The sequence below is a fragment of the Colias croceus genome, chromosome 21 (assembly GCF_905220415.1).
Source record: "Colias croceus chromosome 21, ilColCroc2.1".
NCBI classification, from domain to species: domain Eukaryota; kingdom Metazoa; phylum Arthropoda; class Insecta; order Lepidoptera; family Pieridae; genus Colias; species Colias croceus.
The window spans coordinates 6,518,754-6,544,041 of NC_059557.1; the positions used below are offsets into that span (position 1 = coordinate 6,518,754).

The 25,288-nt window shown below is 32.3% G+C and overlaps 3 protein-coding genes across 3 annotated transcripts in view; 1 reads left to right on the forward strand and 2 right to left on the reverse strand.

Annotated features, from left to right (window-relative positions):
- Positions 1-11,173, reverse strand: part of LOC123701217 (myosin light chain kinase, smooth muscle-like) — a 35,231-nt gene extending 24,058 nt beyond the window's left edge. Inside the window, exon 1 of the mRNA XM_045648618.1 lies at positions 10,918-11,173. The gene's annotated coding sequence lies outside the window, so the exon portion shown is untranslated. The remainder of the gene's footprint in view (positions 1-10,917) is intronic.
- Positions 11,174-14,458: 3,285 nt separating this feature from the next.
- Positions 14,459-15,647, forward strand: LOC123701165 (intraflagellar transport protein 57 homolog). The gene has a single exon (XM_045648559.1). The coding sequence runs from the start codon at positions 14,517-14,519 to the stop codon at positions 15,645-15,647; it is 1,131 nt and encodes a 376-aa protein (XP_045504515.1). The 5' UTR covers positions 14,459-14,516.
- A 981-nt stretch (positions 15,648-16,628) lies between these two features.
- LOC123701216 (LARGE xylosyl- and glucuronyltransferase 2-like) lies at positions 16,629-25,288 on the reverse strand. Its single transcript, XM_045648617.1, has 12 exons — positions 25,046-25,288; positions 24,459-24,657; positions 23,672-23,886; positions 23,065-23,394; positions 22,576-22,728; positions 21,908-22,085; positions 21,354-21,484; positions 20,269-20,424; positions 19,503-19,697; positions 19,055-19,147; positions 18,532-18,662; positions 16,629-18,068 (listed from the first exon to the last, which is right to left on the reverse strand). Exons 1-12 carry the CDS (start codon positions 25,271-25,273, stop codon positions 17,936-17,938), a joined length of 2,142 nt encoding a protein of 713 aa, XP_045504573.1. The 5' UTR covers positions 25,274-25,288; the 3' UTR covers positions 16,629-17,935.

The following is a 25,288-nucleotide window of genomic DNA, read 5'->3' on the forward strand; positions in this document are numbered from 1 at the left end:
GAATGTAAATTGGATAGCGATGAAACATTATCATGACATGGAGCTGATCTGATGATGGAATCGGAAGGTGGCCATAGGAACTCAGTAATATATTGACTCAACTTTATCGAGTTTGGGCTCGTTTGATTCGTGTTGAAAAATACACTAAAAATTATTAAATAAAAATAACTGCGTTAAAAACAACCGACTTCAAAAACGGAAAAGTAAGAAATAAAAAAGATTTGATATTATTAATTACTACATATTATTTTTATGTGCTATTTATTAAATAGGTTTGAAGTCGGTGCCAAACACTAAGCACTTAGTATTAAGCCCATGCACCGACATCAAACCTTTTTAGTAAATAGCACATAAAAATAATATGTAGTAATTAATAATATCAAATCTTTTTTATTTCTTACTTTTCCGTTTTTGAAGTCGGTTGTTTTTAACGCAGTTATTTTTATTATAGTTAGAGGCAATATTGTGGTGCACAAAATGCTTGTATTGCATTACCACAAACAGGAGATGCCAACAACAAACATGCCTACTGAAATTATAGAATCAAGGTCAAAGCTGCTTTGTTTGTATATTTTAGACAGACATTACAGTCACTACGTTATTTTATGCTTGAATTCGGGTCATCTATTTGGGTATCCAAACGGCTTGGCGCATTCGAATTATGAAGGCTTAAACCGCTTTAGACACAGATAAAATAAGAATGTGCAATTGGAATACAGATAAGAAATAATTGAATTTGTGAAGTCAAGAAAATAAAAAGTGATTGTAGCTTGGTCTGTAAGGGTTAATTAATTGTATCTGTTTCCGCTATTTCAGGTAGTGCATAAAATAATTTATGCAATTAAAAATTATCAGATTTAAGTAACTTTTTACGCATATTGCAAAGAGGCAAGGTATAAGTTTGATTTACTGATTGAATCGATTCAGAACCGTTAAAGTTTTCCGTAAATCGGTAAAAAAATGTGTAAAAATATAATTTTTTGCTTCCAGAAAAATCATGGTTGTTCCGGCATTTTACGATTCGTGAAAAAGAAATAATCTGCGAGAAACGGAGCAAGGTCGGTATGTCAGTCGGTGCTCGTACGTGTAAATATGTTACGATTTTGAGTTGCTCAATCGGTATATTGTAAAAGTCACAATGCTGATGAAGAATGTACGTATCGATATGGTGAAATAAGACGGCATAATATTATATGCTATATGTAGGTCTGTGGTGTAGTTCGTACATCTTGATTATAAATATTATAGGACATTATTACACAAATCGACCTAGTCACACAGTAAGCTCAATTAAGGCTTGTGTTGTGGGTACTAGGCGACGATAAATATAATATTTAATAAATACATATATAGATAATAACACTCAGACCCAAGAACAAATAAATGAGTTCATCACACAAATATTTGCCCTGACCGGGAATCGAACCCGGGACCGTCGGCTCAGTAGGCAGTTACTTTTCCACTGCGCCAACCGCGTTGTCAAATTATATTATATTCCAACATGCACATATTTTATGTTACGTTGTTGAAGTTATGCAAACCATTGTGAAATTACAGATGTGCATACATTCAATATGGCTATATAAATAATAAAATTGCTTAAGTTTTATGTTATTGACATAAACCAGTATGTACAATACCAGAATAATTTTTTTTATTCTGGTATTGTACAATAAAGTGTATAAATAAAAAATAAATAAATAAAAAATAAACCAGAATGATATGATTTTGTATGATTTAAATAGTATCTATTTAAATCTTTTATTAAAGTTGGATAATCACATAATTTGTTTTAGGCATATAACGGATTAATTCATTATCTCTTAGTACTTTATCTCATAATATACCTATGTACCTAATAGCTGCACGCGGCTTTAGAAACGCAATTATAGTAGTTCCTATTGTTAACCCCATTTCATCCCTTGCAGCTTTCGATTTCTCGACAATAACAAATCGACATCATTCGCCGCATTATATGAAACTATATGGAACAATTACATATTTTGTCCAAATTCCGACGTAGGTAATGGGCGTTTCAAAAATTCAGACTATTTTATATTTTCCTTCCGCATTTATTAATTGGATGTGGAAGTATGCAACGACTGCTGTTATTTTAGTTGAGTAATACCTATATTATTTGTTTGTACTAAAATATTACTCTGTATCATATTTAATTTAATTGAAGTAGGTAATAGGTATTTATATTCTTTTTCATAATTTGCATACCCATCAATAATTATTCATAATCTTCGTGGAAACTTTTTCGTAATTTGTGCTTCTAAAAATATAAATCCAAAAAGACCGTGACAAAAATAATATGATATTACCCAAGATATTACCTAAACAGTATGTTCGCCAGCGTACTTTAATCAAAACTACGTGTAAATCCATGTTTTTAATCATGATTATTGATTATGTTATCTTGGAATTACATTGCTTATCTGTATTTATAACAATAAGCTATATTCACCTATATTTATTTATACAATGCACAGGTAAATGTTTATATGAAACAACTAAGTGAAACAACATTTAATATGGTTTAGTAAAAGTTTGAACATATCTTTATTTCTAAATTGTAATGCAGCTTAAAGATATCCCGTTTTATTTTACAACAGAATCGAATAATTATTGCAATACAATACAATAAAGATACAATTTATATCTAATTTTGTGTAATAATAATAGTTATGTATAATTTTCTGGCAAACATTCATACAAACAATTCTCAAGGTTTAGTTAATATTGACACCAAATGAAAACTATTAAAACAACATTGTGTATAAAAACTCTAATAAAGACATGAAGCATACCATCGTTAAACCGATTTTTTACAAGTACCATATTATATGAGTGCGCAGTACACTGGCCTATAAAGGAGTCAATGCCAGGGTGTTCACAAAAAGTTACCGCCAACAAGGCCCATAGAATGTGCTGCCCTGAAAACAGCCGGAGACGTATTGCCATACAAAAAACCGGGTCTGTATCCAGTTTGTACCGTGTTTTCCAGTAATCACTGTACCCTCTGATTTATATGCCCTCACGTCTTATCATTCGGCTGTAAAATACACCCACGTTTTGAGAAATTCTGACTTACATGCTCTTGGATGAATCGGATTGATATATTGGTCACAACTCCAACATATACTTTGTAAAAACTAAATTATTTATCCTACATTTTGTTTAAAAGATGTTATTAAAATAAGTTACAGAAACATGTTTCAAGTTACTTTTCCTGCAGTGTTCCGATTTATTGTATTAGGTACCTAGTTCTTTTTTTTTTTTTTTGTAAGGTATTTCTCAATGTTAGCCAGAAGGGCTTCTACATTTTAACGCGGACGCGGGGGTGAACTGAAGGTTCACCCTGGTAGCGACATGCACAAGGGCGTCCCCCCTTGACGGGGATCTCGAACCTCGGCTTGGGCTGTCGCTTGAGTGGAGGAGGCCAGAAGGGCCCTAATCGGACGGGTACCTAGTTCTTGCTCTACCTCTCTAATATAGGAATCATCTGTCAATATTTACCTATTTGTGGCGCTCCATCATGCATCCAATAAATTTCCATAACTTCTTAATGAGTGAAGCTTTGTACAATAATTAATGATAATATTCGGTTTAGTAATTATTATCTATTCTTACATTATTATATTGCATAACATAATACGTAAAAATGTTCGGACACTGTATTCGTTTAAATGTAAACAATTTATAGGTTCACTGTCCTTTGGCTTCGCCTGTTCACTGTCGAAGATTGTTGTCATGTACAACTGTACAACATACTGCTGAAGATCATCATATTATGATCAAAAGCATACTTTACGATAATATAAAGGGCATACAGACAAACATTCACTTTTGTACTTTTATATTGTGTCATGTGTATATATACAGGCTGTTCCTAAATCCCACGTGTCTATATTTTAATCTCGATCCCAATCCCAATGTTAAATTGGTTCATGCAAAAATTGCATGCTTGGACGAAGTACGCTTTCTCGAGTCAAGGTGAAATTCTTTTATCGTGGGCGGTTGATTGTTGACTGATGGCCAAATAAATGGTGTATTATATTCTTGGTCACCATTTTGGCTTCCGGTCTAGTGGCTATAGATAATGATGTTATAATTAGGGAGATAAGGTGATGATTGAGGGACGCTTGATCGAGCTTTTGATGAAGAATCATAACTAAAATGTGAAGATATGTACCTACAGAGGTATTTATGCTACAATTTTTGAGGATGGTTTCTCGCTGTTCATAATCAAAACATCACTTTTCTGTCACAAGTGATGAATGACTAATGAGTCATAGAAGTTAGATATTAATAAAGGGTTTAACTATATGGAATGGCCTTGCAATTTCCGATAGAATACTTCAAACACGTATACCTATTCGTTATTTCGAGTTTAACTTCTTATTGAGTTACTCAAATATGTCGCAAATTTTAAATTTAATGATATTTCCTTTTGACATTTTATACAAATTGTGTGTAAATTAAATTAAATGTCCTGTAACAATTTTATTCAACACAATTTTTCCTTCTAATAAAATTATTCAGAAAGCATGCCTTAATTCATAAACTATGCACAAAACGTGCTAGCCCGTATAAAGGAAACCGCCGTCATCTGTTGTTTATGTTACATATTCTGTGGTGATGGTGAAGCTGAGATGCATCTCAATGCACAGTGCACTACGTCAATTGGGATACGTCATAATCGTTCTCCATAATAGGTCGGCAGCTTCTGAAGATGACAAGATTATTTAATGTTAATGGAATATTTTTCTTTAGAGGACATCAAAAGACTTAATGAAGAGGGCTTGTTCTGTGATTTAGTTAGCGAGAAGATAGGCATCATGATAGCTACGAATATCACTAATTTTATGGATATAAAAGATATCAATGTATAGTAGATAAAAGGACAAAGGTACCTACATACTATGATACTACAGACTGATCACTGAAGATATGTTATTATTGTGTGAGCGACCAGCGCTCGGTATAAACGAGACAAAAATGAACGACTTAACCAAGGCCAGAATTGCAGAATTGGCATTCTATCAATAATTTGTGGAAAGATTATAAATTTTTCATCACCTCAATATGGTGTCTCAATTCTATGCTGTTTGGTGTATAATATAGTGACCGATTTGGCATAATCACAATGTTAATAGATAATTATTAGTCTTGGCAAGTCTTTTGTAAACATGCGATTTCATAATAGCTTAATGGGTAGCTTGTTAGTTGCTTACTTATCTTGAACATATGTATTTAATTAGTGATATAGTGAGATAAGTTGATACAGTTGCATCAGAAGTGTTTGCAAAATTATTGATGTTCAGATATGAGCAATAAAAACATTCTTTGGATACCTATTATATTCTATACTAGCTTCCGCCCGCGACTCCGTCCGCGCGGAAAAATTAAGATTTACTTTTTTTCTACGTATTTTTCCGGGATAAAAAGTATCCTATTTTATGCCCAGGATAATAAGGTATAATTATACCAAGTTTCATCGAAATCGAACCGTTAGTTTTCACGTGATGCCTGAACATACAGACAGACAGACAGACAAAAATTTTTTTAATCACATATTTGGGTTTGGTATCGATCCAGTAATACCCCCTGCTATTTATTTTTTCAATATTTTCAATGTACAGAATTGACCCTTCTACAGATTTATTATATGTATAGATTTCCGATTCAAAACTTCAATGCTAAAACTGCTGGAAGTTGCAACTGGGTCTTGTCTGGGTGTAAAAACGTCGAGTAGAATCTTTCAATCGGGATTATAATTAATATTGATAGTCTTTATGTACCAAATTTCATTCATAGATAGCTTATTTTTAACCGACTTCAAAAAAAAAGGAGGAGGTTATCAATTCGACTGTATATTTTTTTTTGTATATTTCTTACGCGATTACTCCGGCAATTATAAACCGATTTGAATAATTCTTTTTTTATTTGGTAGGTCGTACGTCAGAGGTGGTCCCATTGTCACCAGGTCAGGATCTGATGATGGGATCCTGGGGAAATCGAGGGAATCCCTCAAATTTTGTAGGCATATACACTTTTTATCAGAAATTATCTTAATATATATGTAGATTTTTGCATCTAATGGTCACCATCTGATGTTGCTGAGCTGATGATGAATGGTAGGGGTATGGGATCTCTGTAACAAAATTGTGTAATTCCATCGAATTTGAATGTGATTCTACTTTTTAGTTTCAATTTGTACATAATAATATAGGTATAGTCTTGAAGTCGGTTTTTGTTTTTTTTCAAAAAATTTACTTCATATTATATAGGTTTAACTTCCATATTTGATTGAATTGATTCTGATAAAAGTAAAACTAATATTTCCAAATCTCATTAGTTACAATAATTTTTAATAGCCTCTAAATGAAATTAAGCTCACTATTGTTTACATTCCCATTAGCTCATTCAAAAATGGAACAATTTTCCCACCAAAATTATAACCTAAATGACTCTAGAACGCGGAGCTGGCATTTTCGCGAACACACCGTTCGCGCTTACTGTCCCAAAAACAAAAACGGTGTAATGTTAACAAAATGTCAAAGTGACGAGAGAATATTTAACAATGAGCTCGAAACCTCAATGTCAAACCGGCTTAATAGAGCCCGGTCATTGAACCCTGCTTTCGAAACGAGTCGCGATAAGCCTTTACTTGAGACATTGTGTTCTTTTCCATGTTGCATTCGTTTTAAGTACATATGTGTAGGTGTAAAGGAATCCACAACGCTGTAGGTCTAAACTCCCAGTACGTCTACACAAAGGGAGCTTCTATGGCTCTATGCTTTATTCAATTATTCTACTTCTCTACAGAAAAATAAAGTTTATTTTTCGGCATAAAAATGGGTACCCACCATGGGTACCCAGCGCATGGGTGCATTTGCAAGTAAAGCATGCTGGGATATATGAAGCAGTCAGTTTCTTGATGCATCATTCCTGAATTGCCTACACGTTTAGCAGACTACGTATAATACTCGGCCATTCAAAAGCAGTTTAAATGGTATAAAATATCTTAAATTGAATTAGGTATCTGTTTATATCATAAGTTCATATTATATAAATTATTGTATTATCTTCAGTTATAGCTGTACTACCACAATTATATGTATACTTAATAGCTTAAACAGCTCGCGGCTCGCGCATTCCTAAATATCATCATCCCTTATTTATGTCTCAATCTTGGTCTCAATATAAGAAAAAAAAATTGAATTTGTCTTCAACATCAACACTTACCAAGCAGTTACCCCTTAACTAAAAAAAATTAGCTCTATCACAGAATAATAACTAACTCTATTTTATATTGCCGACTTCAAACGTCATGTACAAATTGTAATGTTTATTATAATTTTACTAGGTTATGACCGACCACAATATTATGACCTTAAAGATGTCCGTCCTTCCGTTTCTTATTACCTTACTTAGTACCTAATGTTTCAGCTACGAATTATATTTAGTAATAAGCAGTATTAAGTAATATGAGCAACAATTTCCGTGGTTTGTTACAATTATGTTGGCATAATTAGACAATAAAATACTATGTAACTAAACATTGAAACCTGTGATTGAAACGTTCACATAGTTACATACCTAATTGTTTTTTACGTATTTAACTAGATGTTTTATAAAGATGTTGACTCTAAAATAAAGTAGGATGAGGTCACAAATGTGATATACAATTACATCCAACTAAATTAATGATAAAATATTTTACTGAAAATAAATAAATGCCTAATAACTCAGATCTACAAAAAAGCTCGTCTAGTTAGTGAATGATTGTAAAATCAAATCCTGTGCTGATAAGTAATAAGTACATACCTATTTAAAATTTAATTGAATTGATTTAACCATGATATACCTACTTGAGTACCTAGTTAAATTTTTTTCAGGTGACTTTTCATTTCGGCATAAAAAAAGTTACAACTACAAAAGGTTTGTTACTACAGTTTATATAGATTTACGGAATCTCAATAATAGTTAATGAAATGGGTAGGTAGTTATTAAATATAAATTAATAAGTGGTGCCACGTTACAGAGTTTACTGAAATGCAGACATACACAAGTGGTTCGTTCGGAAATAACTGTCTGGCCTTCTCACATTCCGATTGATACTGCAGTTTTTATATTGCGTTCAGAATCAAACGATTTTCATTAAAACATTTTAATATCCGTTGCAAGATTTTATGAATAGCTATGTCAGATTTTGAAATCGTAAAAAGTTAATAACGCATTGAAGTAGTACTCAAAGAATTGATTGCATATTTCTTGTAGTTTTGTAGACATTTTTGTATAAGTATAGTTAGGTAGCTAATCCTTCAAAATACTTCCTGTATTGAACATAATATTTTATTGCTATATTTTTAATTGAAAGTTTTTCAGATAAAGCTGAAGAGTTTGTTTGTTTGTTTGTTTGAACGCGCTAATCTCGGGAACTACTCGTCCGATTTGATAAATTCTTTCGGTGTTAGATTTATCGAGGAAGGCTATAGCCTATATGTATATCATCACGCTAAGACTAACAGGAGCAGAGCAATGCGGGTGAAACCGCAGGGAACAGCTAGTTGACAGATTATATATGGTAAACTGTATAAATTATTAAAGTTATATAGGTAACAATAAATAAAAAAGTATTAAAGTTAAGTTCTCTACCTTGTCCGAACCACAGTTAAAAAAATACTATACTACTTAGTTGGTTCTAAAGTAAAAAGTTGCAAGCGTTAATATGTCAAACTTGTAAAACTCGATCGATTTTAGGTATAATGCAGAAATACGACATTCATTAATAGTCACATTGATTTTTTTTTATTTCACTAGCCTATTTTTTTATTATTCTCTTAAATACCTACATAATTCATGTGCGACACGAATCACGGAAAAAGTAAAATACTTAGTGAATACAGGAGTGCATATACCTACCATAAGTCATAACATTCTTCAAGGATGCCAACAAGTAAGGATGGTACTTATTTTAACAAGCTTGACCGAATTGGGTCACGCTTGCAACAGAGTTAACAATAATAGTATTGCATTTTGGTTGTAAATTTTCAAACTGACTGCTGAAAATCAGCGTTAACATTAGGTAACTGACATTCAGCAAATGCTGCAACACTTTTGGTGATGCGTCAACTTCGCGAACTAAAAAGTTTAACTTTCTCTCGTAAGTCGTATTTCTTACAAGTATCAAACTTATAAGTTCATCTTTCTTATGTTGATGGCCTTCGTGTAATTTCGAAATTCTATCAGCATAAAAAATTCTCAACAGTTTATCAATTAAAGTTTAGGTACTGCTTATTATCTGTGGACTGTGGTTTAGGGTTAAAACTTTTATTATTGAAGTGAAACTTCTTTATCGGGGTTGGAAAAAAATTTAGTGTAACATTTTTTCGTTACGCGTGACATTTTTCCGTTACGCGTCATCTTTTTTTTTCCCTACCACGCGTGATTCGACGTATTTCTGTAAAGTTGCATATTGCATAGTAAATTATTTTTTGAAAAATAAGGTCATAAAGAATTTTAACTTCTTACGTGTGTACACTAGTGTCTAGTACACGCATCCCTTTTTTTTAAGAATAAATGCTCTACATTTCAAAATTAACTTTGATATTATAAACAAGGATTGCAGTGAGAAATGCGTATCTTCCAGTGTTCTGTAAGAATGATATTACCCATTGTATTTTGTATGTCGTGCAGATCGACATACAACAATAGCCATACATAGTATTATATGAAATAAATGTGCCATATATTATGTACCTTCAAGCAAATGTCGGCCTTGAGGTATGAAAGCACGATAATTAATTCGTAGTTCAATTATTGTTATAGTGAATTGGAATGTTCAATACCAATCTTTGTTTAATATTCACTTTATCGAGTTTCATGACTAAACTGTAGTCACTTTAAAATTATGTTAGTGTTATATTCATCTTTTCAATTTGCTTTAAAATATTGAGGTCTAGTAGGTAGGTACCTAACTAGTAACTACCTAGTTACTTTAAAATAATCTAAGTGTTGAATTCATCTTTTCAATTTGCTTTTAAATATTGAGGTTAATTATTAATAAGTGGGTTCCTAATATAATTTTCTTATTTAGGTTTCTTATTTCGTAGGTACCTATTTAATCAAATATTTATAGGCATGTGCAATGTATATTAATAATTTAATATGTATTTACTTTTTACATGTGTAGGTTTACTATGCTATGTTAATTAATGCACTAAAAAAGTAGCCTAATTAACTATGTACCTACCTATATAATATTATGATATTATTAACTAAAATATTATGTATATATATACATAATAATATCCAGTATATCTGCTTCATAACTCTACCATTATCTCACGAACATTACGTAGAGTTAATTTAGTGATTATAGGCATTATAGGTAGATAATTATACCTATACGGTGAATTTCCTAAGTATGTCATTACACCTATGATAAATTAATTTGTACCTAACAACTTCATTTTTATAGAGAAAAACTAAATAACCAAAATATAACGAATGAAAAAAGAAATCTTTCTTTCAAATGTTATAGGGCTACCCTATTTTTGTTTAATTTTTAAGATAAAAGATCGATGAGAGAGAAAAAAAATTAAAAAATCAAGAGCAAGTAATTTTGATACTTAATCTATATTAAGTATAAGTACCTAGTTAACTGTATATTTAATACAATTATAAAAACAAAGTAAGTAGTTAAGGCTATATTAAAGTTTCATGCCAATCTCTCTATACTGAGAATACAAGGTATTCTATACATCTAACGGTTAAAAGGTAACCGGGTAACACGCTGTCACACAAACGGACATACATAGAAAGAGGTTTCACAAGCAACGGCCTCTCCCAAACCCGAATGTACATCAGAAAAATTCAACTTTCGAACCATAAAAGTACACTCACCTTCTGCAACTTTATTGCATACACATTACACGGCGTCCACACAGTTTTAATGTTTTCTGAATCACAATATAAGGCAGCACATACACGATATATATAGTAACGCACTGGCACAAAATTGTTTCGTAACACTGAACGCGACGCAAAACAAAAAAAATAATATTGATGGAACGGTTGCGGATTCTCTTTTTGAATTTTATTTTCGCGCTCTGCCGTCGCGTCGCGAGCGCTAAGCGTGACTGACGCTGCGCAGGCGGTCGTCAGCGAATCTAATTTTATCGCGCCAGTAATACGAGATAAAGCCGTTCTTTATTGAGGAACATTTATATTTTTTGTTTGTTTTATACGTGAAATCGACCGGATAGCCTTTTCGTCCAGTACTAAGCAAGCATGAAGTTATGGTTCCTCGTCCTAATATGGTCTCGATAGGATCAGCGGAGCACTTTTTATAACTGAAAGAATGGACGGTACGAAACTTTTAGTATTTAAACTTAAAGTATTTATTATAAGACTGAATTAATGCGAATTTTTATATTTCACAAAATCCAAAAAGGAGTAACGCCAAATCTTGGGTTTTGTTTATTAAGTTAAGTACCTACTTAATAAATTATTTACCTTTGATCAAGTTATTTCAGAAATATGATTTGATTAAGTACCGAAATCTAATAAACAAATAGGAGGTAAAATATCTATTATAGAAAGATTTCTAGCTCTATCTACTAGCTCTACTTTACCTGCTGGTATAGTAGCGAGTTAGTCGATATCTCAGATCAATTAAAAAAGTTATTCTTACCTTATCTCAGCTACTGCGATATAAATATTGTTTATGTTAATTTATAGAGCTTTAATTGTATTAAGGGCTGATTTTTCAATCCTTGGTTAAAACTTATTCATCGAATAACGTATTAAACTACCATATTTCAAAAATGTATTCTAATTGTGCGTATTTGACAGGTTACAGGTGACATTTAAAAATGTTCGTGTAATACTTTATTGGACGGATAAATTTTAACCAAGGATTGAAAAATCGGCCCTAAGAGTTATTATAAAAATATTATACATTCAGGATCTAGGCTAGATAACATATGAAGAAAGATAGTCCGCCGATGTCATAAAAGAGTTTTGTTTTACGTAGAAAATTAGTCGTTACAAGGTTAATAACAAACAACAATGTTTTATTAAATAAAGCCCTGTTCACAGAATGCGTGTTATTCACAAAATGTTTGGGCTGGAATATTTATGCGTTGAATATTTGATATTTTCCGTAATAACAGTGCACAAAAATAAAACATCGACGCGTCTACAAGGTGAAGCCCAGGCGCCAGGGACACACGGAGCTTAAAAATTATGAACATAATATAATATTATAATAATGTTTGTTGGTTATTTGTAAAATTTTTGTGTATGAGCTCTGTAAAAATTACCAAACATTATTCTTTTATTACGAGTAAGGTACCTAATGATGTGTCCGTAATATCACGTAATAAAATGATTCAAAAGAGTTTGAAAATCTACATTATGAGTAATTTGTGTGTTTGGGGATCCATTTAAACTGGTGTAATACCTTTATGTTTGATGTACAAATAAATTTAAAGGTGTGCTTGATATAAATAGGTTAAATTTTCTTTCTTAAAATAAATCTAAGTACCTACTACCTACAGAATTTCTTGCTAGCTTCTTTCTGAACCAGAAATTAAAAAATGGTTTAAAAGTTATTAATGAAAAACTTTTTCAATTTAAATTCCATATAGGTAGATTCATTGGGAAATTGAAATCATTAATCACCGATTATTTAAAAGCCTAATAAAATATAACATATCTAACAACCCACACAAGAAACAAACTTATTTGTACATAAATAGATTACTCGGTGACACATTAACATAGGAAAAACAATTACAAATTACTATTACGATTATTCAATACTCGGTAATTTAACAAATAGCTCGTTAATATAAAATTTCCTAATTATATTGACGTTAGACGACGGTAATAACCGTGTGCTTAATGCTTATGTATTAGTCAGACAGCCTTTTATGCTTCTAAGTGATACGTCTGCCGATGCGAGGCGAATTCGTTATGACGGTAACCATATTTTAGTATTTATCTACTTGATGAATATACGCTACTTTAAAACGTATGTGTTTATTTTTTAAGTGAAAACTTCTTTAGCGGCGTTGGGTATAAAATCTTAAACTCGCGTCAGGACACGTGGCCTGATCGAAAAAGCGTAAGACGGATTTTTTTTAGCCCTTATATTCCATGCGTAAGACGGATACCATTCCAAAATATCAAACATGCTGAACGTTAATAATCAAGTTTTCACTTCTGCCGGCACTCCCGGAGTGCAACCCGTCTTTTTTTTGCTTCAAGTGGTTTAATTCTATATGGTATGGCTACTTTTTATTTAAGTATTTTTAAAGTTATAGATAGTATTATATTATTTGTGGTTATAGTAAACTAAGCAATCCCCTGGGTTCAGCTGCTACCTTTGTCTTATTTATGCTCAGGGATCACGAACCTATCCAACAGAGAAATTATTTTTTAAATCGTCTAGTAGTTCCTGAGATTAGCGCGTTCAAACAAACAAACAAAGCTTTTCTTATTAGTAAACGTGCATATTGTTACACCAAAAGGCTTCCTTGATCTAAATATGTATTGGCGTAAGAAAATTGTTGTAATGTCTTAGATAGAAATAAAACCTGTTAAATCATTAGAATCTCACAAATATAGCAAACCACATCAAATTCGGAATCGTACGTCCTATGCTTTCATTACAGCCACAAGGACAGAATTCAAAAGTTTCTTGGCAACGTGGTTTATCTTAAATCAAATCACTGTGTGGGCTTACAAATGGTACCAATTTTTTTTCGTTGATTTTTAAGAATTACGAAGTCTTCCTTTGATTTTTAATGTGTACAGAAGACGTTAGAAACATAATCCATACTAATATTATAAATGCGAAAGTAACTCTGTCTGTCTGTTACTCAATCACGCCTAAACTACTGAACCAATTTGCATGAAATTTGGTATGGAGATATTTTGATACCCGAGAAAGGACATACCTTTTATTGCGAAATATGTACCACGGGCGAAGTCGGGGCGGATCTCTAGTAAAATATAAGTAATTCAAAATATACTAGAAGATATAAATATTACGCATCATACGTAAATGCAACAGAAAAGGTCACTTGAAATCAATTACTTACATATTTTATCAAGCTTTTAAGATATCCTGATTTTAATCTTATTATGTAAATAAAATTAATAGTTAAGTATTACATATTGACATTTATTTATTACGGAAAATATGATATGGAATATATTTAAAACGTTATTTTGTGGTTATATTCCATATAAGGTTTTTGAACGAAAAGCTCAAATAAAATAAGCCGGTTGCTAGGCGACCGTATGTAAACAAATATCGTCGCACGAATGCGTTTGCTTTGTTCGCAATAATTGTTTTTTCAAGTGGTGAAATTTCATTTCCTATTACAGATATAGTTTTATTGAACTCGGTCGGCATTTTAAACGGCGCCAGTTCTTTTGTAAAAACAAATAAAGTAAAAGGAATAAAATTTATTCAGAGCCTTAATGTCAATATGGATCTGAACATAATGGACAAATTGCGGCTATTGAAAATAGACACGGAATTGCGACCGCAAATTAAAATGAAGCCAATGAGCCGGTACTACTTTGTTACGTCCACAAATCCGGGTGAACAGTTCTTTGTCTTTGCATCGACAGCTGCTTGGCTCATACGAAAAACGGGAAGAGCTTTTGAGCAACCAAATGAAGAAGACGACCCTAATGCTATAATTGCTATGATTGTAGAAACCTTAAGAGAAAAAGAGATAGCTGTAGATTTCTCCTCTCATAAGCTAAAACAGGGTTATGGCGAGCAAGTCAGCTATATTCTTAACGTCTTAGCTGACGAGGCGTTGAAGGCAGAAAATTTCGAATGGCAAAAGCCTATTGTAGATATCCCTGACACAGAAGAATCGGTGGACGACGTTGACCAAGTTGAAGATGAAACAGAGATCACTCTTGACAAAGTTGAAGAAGAAATGGCCATTTATTCTGAAGAGTCAGATGCTGAACAATTTGGTGATGTGGAAGAGAAGGACTCTGAAACATTAGGGAATAAAATTTATGATGAAGAAGCTTGGAAACTAGAGTTGGAAAGGGTAGCACCAGCCCTAAGGATGAAAATTTCAGCGGATGGGAGAGACTGGCGTACGAGACACTCACAAATGAAGGTTTATAAAGACGAATTATGTGAGCGGTCTAAAACAACTGGTACACAACTAAACAAATTTTACAATAACATTACTTCTGTCATGGAAAAAATAGCAGCCAGAGAGAATATCCTTAACGAACGATTCCAACCGCTAGTACGTAAGTACGGTATGCTGTTGGATGAATTGAATAAAGTCACAAATGAGTATAAAGAAGTTAGTGTAGGAGTGACAGAGAGGCAAGAAATGCTTAACGAGATTACAGGTAAAATAGAGAATATAAAGCAGAGGACGGAATCACGAGGATCCTCAATGAACGACAACGCTCCATTGGTAACTGCTAAGAAAGCTTTGGAAACATTGAACAAGGATATCCAGGAATTAGACTTTCAAATAATCGTGCTTCTGTGGATGCTGATTTCAAAAGAGAATCCCAAAAGCAATAACTTTTTGATGAATTCCGAACCGAAGATGATAATGAAAGCAGGTTATTAGGTACAATTAAATTATATAAGTAATAATTGTTTCTGTCTGAACCCTGTTAATCCTTTTGTTGTTTCTTTCTTTTGTGATTTCATCAGGAGTCGAACGATGATATTCTAAAGAATGATGGAAATATAATATTATATTATATTCAATTCTTAATCTTAAATATAATCTATACTCATTTTTACCTAATCCAAACAAATACTGACGCAATCATAAATTAATAAACAATATTATTCTTTATTATCATTACATGCATGACGGTTGCGTCGTTACAAATAGATATGATTTAAGGAAATATAATTATTATATACCGATTAAAATAACCTTGATTCTTTCCGTATGCCTATACAATACAATCAAACCTACCGGCTTCGCTTGCCAGAAAATTCTGAAACAACAATTAATGTTTCTTTGCGTGACAAATTCCTAAACATCCATTCAGGAAGCTGTTTTTCTTCGTGGGGTGTCTATTTCGCGAACTTATTTAAGTAGAGAAAGGAAAACGTTTCATTTTTGAAATAATTTATTTATAATCTCCAAATAATACGCAATACAACATGGATACACGTTTAAAATAAATCTTAACACAACAAGGTACGAGTGACAAGCTTTGGTAAAATTCAAGCAAAATGGCATATAAAAATATAATCAAATAATATAGTATAATAATATAATGTATTATGCTAAAATAGGCGATTAAAATTTGGTGTGAAAGGAACGACGAGACTTAATACTAATTTAAAATACTTAAAAATAAGCTTTTTACACTTTCTGTGCGATACATTATGTAATTTAAAAAATACGTGTAAAAGTATGAGCATGCAAAAATAAATCTATGACCCCTGTGGGTTATTTTGATGATAATGTTGTTATGTATATGGTAATGTTAGAAGCTCAAATTTATTAATACATGTGTCATATTTAGGTATTGCTATCCTAAACCTATTAAGATATAATATTGAGCATAAGCTTCACACCTCATGTTCAATATTATATCGTTCGTCATTCACGGCCTTACTAATAAAAAGTTAAACAATGAATAAATTTCTACCATTTCATATATATGTGTCTTGCTCTTCCTAACATGTTATTGCAATAACTAATCCATTGCAAAGCGAATGGGTAAAATTTTATTAGTAAGACCGATTGTATTTTACGATATTTTAAACGAATGTCGGGACTAGACATGCTATTTGCATTGAATAGAAATTTGCAATTTATCTGCATTTTCATATATTTTGGTAAGAGAAAACATTGTGATGTTTTTATCAATTTTTTACCTGTTTTTTCTATAGATTGGAATTATCATGTCACGCACACACTATAGGAACATATTGTAGTTCCATATATGAAAGTTATTTTAGTAACTCAGGCCCCGGAACCACAGACACAATAGAAAATCTATTGTGTCTGGGACCGATCGGGCCGCTTGGGGCTCAATGGGTTAATAAAAAAATAAAATTTATCAACATCACTGAAATAAGTAGAAATCACTTAAATTAGTAATTTCTACGATTCAATGTACATTGATTACAGTTAATCCGAATACAATTTCAAATAAACCACAATCTCCGTCTTACAGTTACAGTGACTTGATATTGTACATAAAATGTAAATAGATAACACATTTTTATACTAATTATAAAATTATAATATGACTGATTATTACAATAGTGTTAAACAATTTGTTATTGACAAAAACAACACAAAAAAATGCAACGTAGAATCTAATTTATAAAATTGCATCTATAAAATCAATATAAAATAGTGAGTAAATAGCATTACACAATACACATCTTGGTGTTGTTAAAATACATATTATGTATTCCCTGTACAATATTCGACTTGCACAAATAATTTCAATTTTCGTAGTATTTTTGCAGTGTTTTCTGGTTACAAATTGTAGACCTATTATGCAATCATAATAATATGATTAAATGCATAATTATGTGACTTATTGAAAAGAATGCGAGTATATTTCACTCTATTGACCTCTCTATGTATCAAACATAATGTGTAACATACTTAAATTTTTACTGTCAATTTTCGTCCACTTTTAGTTAAAAAAATAAAAAAAAAATCAGTTTCAGTTATATTATGTGAACCTAAATAAAACAACCTTTTACAATTAAAACAATAATTTATCTGTACTTCTATTGTCTTATTGAATATTTGCATACGTGATTCAACATAACTCATAAGCATTAACAGTTCTAATAAAGGACCAACAACTTAGGCATCTTTTAGTTTTTGTTTGTAATTAACGTTCATAAATTAATACAATTTTAAATACTTTAATCATTCTTCTGATGCAATAATAGACTCTTAGCTTCAGCCATGTAGGGCGAGTCTTTCGGAGTTTCCAATGACACGTTGTACTTTTTCTTTAGATCTTCCATGAATTCTTGCTTTAGGAGCGCTAAGCATCTGCAAATAAAAATCTAACTATAAAAATTTACAAATATTAAATAAAAAATATCTACAATTACGTGAAAAAATTAAAAAAAATCAGATGATTTTTTCATGTAGTGTTACATGGAAAAATATTTATTGTAAATTTACTGAATTTCATCACACTCGTTATACAACACTCTAAACTGAAATGAACACTAACTCACTCATACGCCCAATAAAACTGACGCATAAGGCAATACTGCGAACTTGTAGCCTTGTACATTTCACTCATTATTGCAACCGCTACATGTTGATACAACTTTGTTGTTAAACAAATGTTTACCACGAATACTATGTTAACGCACTACAGAACTAAATCACTACGCAAGTAACTCACTGCACGACAAATTAATCAAAAAACCAACTCACTACGCAACCAACTCATAGCACAACCAACTCACAACATAACCAACTCACAACATAACTACGAACTTACATGCGATAATGCGGGTCAGCTCTAAACGCAGTTATATCCGGCGACGGTGCGTGTGGAGTGTGAACAACAAATGCATCTGGTAAAACTGCCAATTTGTAGCCTTGCGCTTTTAGTTCCACGCTGTGGGATACCTGATGGAAAAATTATTACAATAACGTTAAAAATTTTCCAATTAAACGTAAATATTATATCGGAAAAGAACTCTACTATATAGTAAAAATTAATCGCCAAATGTGTTGCTAAGTTTAAAACTCGAGAACGGCTCGGCTATATATATAGGCTATAGCATAATATATATTTCGGTCATAATATCTACTCCATAAAATAACATATATAACAAAAACTAGCGGTCCGCCCCGGCTTCGCCCGTGGTACATATTAACGTTTTCTCTACATAAGAACCATCCTCGTACTTCAAGGAATATAATAAAAAAAGAATTATCGAAATCGGTTCAGCCGTTCTCGAGTTATGGAATTACAACGAAAAGTGGCATTGATTTTTATATATTAGATAAAGTATCACCTTATTCCAACCGAATCCAGAAAACCGTGTGTCGTATTTGGGCACAGAGCGATGTACTACTAAATATGGTTCGTAATCTGATTGCCATTCTACCTGAAATTATATGCAACTTATATTTTTGTTTCATGCTTAAATTTGACAGAGAAACAAAAAAAAATGTGTGCGTGTACTAGTGTACACGCGTAAGAAGTGAAACTTCTTTATGACCTTATTTTTCAAAAATAATTTACTATATGCAACTTTACAGAAATACGTCGAATCACGCGTGGTAGGGATAAGAAAAAGATGGCGCGTAACGGAAAAATGTCACGAGTAACGAAAAAATGTTACACAAAATTTTTTTCCAACCCCGATAAAGAAGTTTCACTTCAACAAAAAATAAAATACCAAACTAGAAATAAAAAATTGCTAATGCTATTATATCATAAGAACATAATAATATTATTACCTCATAAGGCGCAGTAGCATTAGCCCACCTCGTATAATTAGTGGCCCTATGCCCCCGGGGCCACTCGCGTGCTCTAAAGGGCCCCACATCACCCCCCGGGGCCCCGTGACGTGCTAACCGTTGTAGTAGTGCCGCTTTATACCGGGGCACGGAAGCACGGTACCGCTGCGTTTCAAACGCCGGTACTACTAGACACTGTTGAATTTAATAGAACGTCAAAAATGTAGGGGGACTTACAGTAATTTATGTAAGGTGTCACTAAATAGTAAATACTATGTAAACATGAAGGAGGTGAAGCTACATACATACACATAATAAAGGCTTAACATGTACGTTTTGCTTTCATGTTATGCGTGAGAATTTGTGGGCCCCGGGGCCCATCGCATGCTATAAAAGAGCCCCACGTCCGCCGGTACTACTAAACACTGATGAATTTAAGATAATGAAAAGCAAATGAAATTTACATAATGTGTTATCACTAAATATATTATAAGACATACAGGGGGAGCATACATACAGGTATAACATGAGGAGGGGAAAGAACTAGAGTTGGACGCGCGGAAACGTTGCGTTTTGAACGTCGGTTACCACCAATAGGCACTAAATAATTGTATTATATTTTTTCACTTTTTTAATAAATTAAAACATAAAATAAATATATTGACACTTTTAAAATAGCGCTAGCCTTTCATAATTTCATTACTTAACAGGCATCATGACGAAATTAATCTGTATATTGTTAAATAAGTAAGAACATCAAAATTACCTTTTTCTGCGGATACGGGTTGATCAATTTAATAGCTGCTCTCAAGTGCCCATATAAACCTGCCATGGGCACAAAATCTGCGTCCATTAGGAACACATAGGGCGTATTCACATTCTCTAAAGCCACGTTACGGAGATAGTTCACTGGGTAATGTACCTGTAAAGATAAATAAATTCTTTAGAACATAAATATTTTGTTTGCAGTTCAGACTTCAGGGGCCAATTCAATCAAAAAGAAAGTATTCAATTCGATTCGACACGTTAAATCTAAGGTAAGACATTATTATAATATTTAAAACGTAATAGAATTTAATTTTTTTTTAATACGTAAAGAGTCTTTAATTTTTTAGTTTTTTTTTTTCAAAATATATTAATAAAATTGATTAGTTTATTCATAACAGATTCCCAGACTGCGGGTAGTATGTTATTTTCTCTGTGGACTGCAGTATATGCGTAGTATGCGAGCCGTGATTAAAATATCAAAGTGAACGCGGGTAGATCGACATTTTTTATCGATCAATCATAGTTCATTCATTTTGTTAACATAATTAGATAAAAAATATCGTCTATCTTAAAAACATATTATTTCTTTGTTTTTGCTCAAGCGTAAAAGTAATTAAGTGTGTTGTATAAAGTATTAGTGTTCTACGATGTTTCTTCACACGTGTTGTGACGTAAAATACTGAAAGTGTGTTCCTGCTATTTTTGGTAAAAGGTATAAGGTTTTAATATATCAACCGAATTCAAATTATCTTATCTATACTAATATCATAAAGCTGAAGAGTTTGTTTGTTTGTTGTTTGAACGCGCTAATCTCAGGAACTACTGGTCCGATTTGAAAAATTCTTTCGGTGTTAGATAGCCTATTTATCTAGGAAGGCTATAGGCTATATATCATCACACTAAGACCAACAGGAGCGGAGAAACGCGGGTGAAACCGCAGGGCACAGATAGTTTACAATATAGTTAAAAATCGCAAAGCATCGCAAAACAACCAACGACTATGTATTTTGAGTTAAATGAACAAAAAATTTATTATAAATTTATTTGAACTTTATTATATTAATATTTTTGTAATTTTCTTACCGAATCGTGTTTAAAAACAAGATGGTATCCGATATTCCGTCGAAAGCTGAGCGTGTCGGACCAGTCTCGTATGAAGCTCTCAAATTTTGTCACTTCGCAGTCCGATAGATATATCGCAGCACTTAGGGGACCTAATTAAACATGTATCAAATATTTGTAATAAATGCTAGTAAAATAAAATGTAGGTATAATTTTTATGAATTTTTCAATAGACTTCAAAAAAATTGGTTCACTACACCCTGCTAGTGGCTTGTATATTTTTTTACATTCATATTATTCTCAAATCAACAATAGCTTCGCAATGGGTTTTTTTTAATAATATAGGTGTTTTAATATAAAAAGCTATTGGAATGTGCCTTTTTTTATTATTTTTATTTTATTTCCACCATGTTTTTACACAGGGAAGTTAATCAAAACCAGTCCAGTAGCTTTAACGATTTATATTATAATATTGTATTTTTTTATTCAAGTTATTCTACAAGTACATTTAAGTTTTTTTTAACAAAGTATAGAAGCAAATTACAATTCAAAACCTCAAATAAAAAAAAACCTACCATCCCAATACTTCACAAGCCGCTCCAAAAACTGCAGTCTATCCATAGACAACTGCAACACTAGAGTGACGTCAAAACCATCGATACTAGAGTAGCTATAGTCCATGTAGTATAAGTGTGTACGTAGCTTTACGCGTTGTGCTGCGCGGAAACTTAGGCAGAGGTCGGAGTGGTTCATCTAAAAAAAAAAACGACGTGTGTCACTCGGGAGTCGGGGACTGCCGCGGTAAAGCTATTGCATGCTATGCCTTCAAGCCACACCTCCGCCCGTCGGAGTGGGGAGCGTGAGGTTTTTTCGTTACGGAATTTCTCGATTCGGTCCCCGCGCTCAAGGCCCGCGATAGAAGCTATGCAATAGCTTAAAAATATTGAGTAAGTAGGGAATATTTTTATGGTAAATGTAAATTTTAATGTGGTGGCATTTTATTGCAATATGAAGTTTCAGCATGAAAAAGATAATATTACTATAAATAATGTTTTTGAATGCTATATTATTTATTTATTCCTAGATAACATAGTATTTGCAGTTAATTTAAGTAGAAACAACATGTTAATATAAGAATAGATACTGTAAGCCATGTCAAGAACTAAGAATGAATCATGTAATATAAAATACCTATCAATATTGAATCAATGCAATAGTACAGATTATAATTATTAAATTATACCTTATAAGTAACAACTTCATTTTGAGAACATCTATGTAGCTTTTCCCGTAAAAGATTCCCATCAAAATTAACATAGGATAGATGGATGTTTTTAAAATATTCGGCATCTCTGATCCTCACACTATACTTGCTGGGTGAGTTCCAATGAATTATCTGAAAGTTTTTATAAATCAATGAAAAGGGAATTGGTAGTTTCTTGTCCACTCGTAAAAGCTAATCTTATTGCTATCAGCTATGTAATTTGACAATAGACAACAATGTATATAAATCAACAATATATAGATATCTGGTAACTTACATCTCAGATTTATAAATGCTAACTCACAATTTTTTTCCATTCTAAAAGGAATTAGAAACATTTAGCCAAATAAATGTAAAAACTTATACAAGCTCATGAATGATGTTTGATATTCATGTTCATATGAATAACAAAGAGCTCTATCCTATAAAACCTCATGCTATTGGAAATTTACTAGCTTATTAACTAACCTTCACATTATTGACATCTTCACCGTAACAATTCTTAGCCAGCGTCTTCATAGACATTTGCACATTGTATTGACAGCTGATATTGAACACAAAACCCGGATTCTTCTTTATAATCGCGTTAATCACATCCTGATCGGCTAGCGTTGTTTGTTTCAACTGTTCCAGGTTCTCATTAACTGTTTCGTGCCACACTAGCGTCCAGTCTGTTACCGTCCTTAGCTTGTGCAAGTCTAATAGCATTACGCCAGTGTTGTAGCCGCGGCCTAACGCCGGCCAGCGTTTCGTTTTATCGTAATACCAGTTGCTTTCGTTTTCCACTAGACCTATGAACTGAAAATGGTTAAATTAGTGGAGTTTGTATTTGGATTGGTTTATGTATTAATTATACCATTATCATCTAATAACTGGCAAAAGGTTATTTAATGATCTTGTATTTATTATTTGTAAATATACACAAAAAAGGTTTGTTATATGTAATAAAGTAATAACTTTATTACATATAACAAACCTTTTTTGTTTATTTATTAAAATAATCAACTATTGATTCAAAGATGTTGTTCATTCAATTAAGAATTTAAAACTAGCATTTTTGTTTCAAACAATTTACCTGATCATCAGTCATATTCCTAAACATGCTCCACAGTTCAGCCACATCACACAGGAATGTTAGGTCCGAATCCAGTACTATAACTTGTCTTAAACTATCTGGTAGTATGCTGGGAAACAGGAGTTTGACTAGCGCATAAATCCCTGAATAGTGGCTGTTGGGTATCCAACGAACTTCCACTAGACGTTTTTGGGCATTGTACTGGGTGTATTTTACTGTGGAAAATTAAGATACTTAACTTTAATATAGTTTTTTAACTCAACAAAAGTTTATATTATTGAATTCAACTTCATTAATCCATTGAGCCCCCAGCGGCCCGATCGGTCCACGTCACAATAGATTTTCTATTGTGTCTGTGATTCCGGGGGCTGAGTTATTAATGAAAGTACTAAAAACTATGTACATACTATATTATAGTCATATTAAATCTAGTACTAAAAATCTCTTAAGAAATATTATGGATGATTGATAAATTTTATAGCTGAGAAGATGAGAAATAAACACTCTACATCCTAATTTAGCTGAATTATAATGTATGCTGCTATGATTTTATTTCCATTATTAGAAATTTGTCTAAGGGCTATTTGGCATAAAAGCTAACCTTTTTCTGTTATAATATAATATTTTTTTTTAACATATCTATAACAAAGTTTTCATACATTACCCTTCTACATATTCTTTACAATTATCTATCTGTTATAAAGCCCAACTATCTATAGTAAGGTTGAACATAGCTCTTTTATTCTAGTTGCGATAATTATAATCCATTGCAAAATATCATACATACCATCAGGTATATCCCATGTATCAAACAGCGTACCAATAGTGTGTTCGGACATGCTATCCACTATAATATGAAAGTGTATCGGGTTCTGCCGATGATGCAGCAATGACTTCAACATGGGAGTGATATTTCTTGTACACTTGCCCATGCAAACGAGTGCTACATGCACTGTTTCACAAATTGTTCCAGCTACGTCTGGAATCTGAAAGTTTGATATAACTCCTGTAATCTGTATAGTATTTGGTGTCATTTTGTATTGTATTCAGTGGTTAATATTGTTGTGATTTTAGCTGGTAAATCAATTTTAACTCTATCTTGATAATCATTCAAACATATTTATTATTGACCCTTATTCATTACCTATCTATAGGCTAATAGAACACTTATGTAATTCATTGGCAATTTAGGTAATTTTTAGAATTAAATACTTCGCAAAACAGAGAACCTTTTTTTTTTGTTAGAACAGGTTATTCAGGGACAGAAAAAAACACAATGTTCAACACACAGTACCGGGGCTTACAGCATAATTTTAAGGGTTATGAACCACTGTGTAAAACTGAAATATTATTCTTCAATTATTTATTACATACCTCAGGTACTGTGTATGTTATCTCGGTGTCCACAGATATTTGTCGCATAACATTTTGAGAGATCTGAAGCTGCTTTTTAAACACGATATTTTGTGTTTCCAATATATTTATCCTTGATATCAACCACCAGTAATATATAACAGAAACAGCGATCCATAAACCAAGAGGCACTCCTAGCCAGGGTCGAAGAAATAAACAGGAGAAAACATTTTTGGACGAAAAATTCATTTTCGATTTAACATT

What these genes read in the sequence shown, in the direction of transcription:
- LOC123701216 (XM_045648617.1), bottom strand. Translation starts at nt 25,273, where the DNA reads ATGAATTTTTCGTCCAAAAATGTTTTCTCCTGTTTATTTCTTCGACCC. An exon ending in AAGATGTCAATAATGTGAAG is followed by an intron (nt 22,729 to 23,064) that starts GTTAGTTAATAA and finishes AAAAACTTTCAG; the next exon opens with ATAATTCATTGGAACTCACC. An exon ending in ATGAAGTTGTTACTTATAAG is followed by an intron (nt 22,086 to 22,575) that starts GTATAATTTAAT and finishes TTTTTTTTTTAG; the next exon opens with ATGAACCACTCCGACCTCTG.
- LOC123701165 (XM_045648559.1), top strand. Translation starts at nt 14,517, where the DNA reads ATGGATCTGAACATAATGGACAAATTGCGGCTATTGAAAATAGACACG.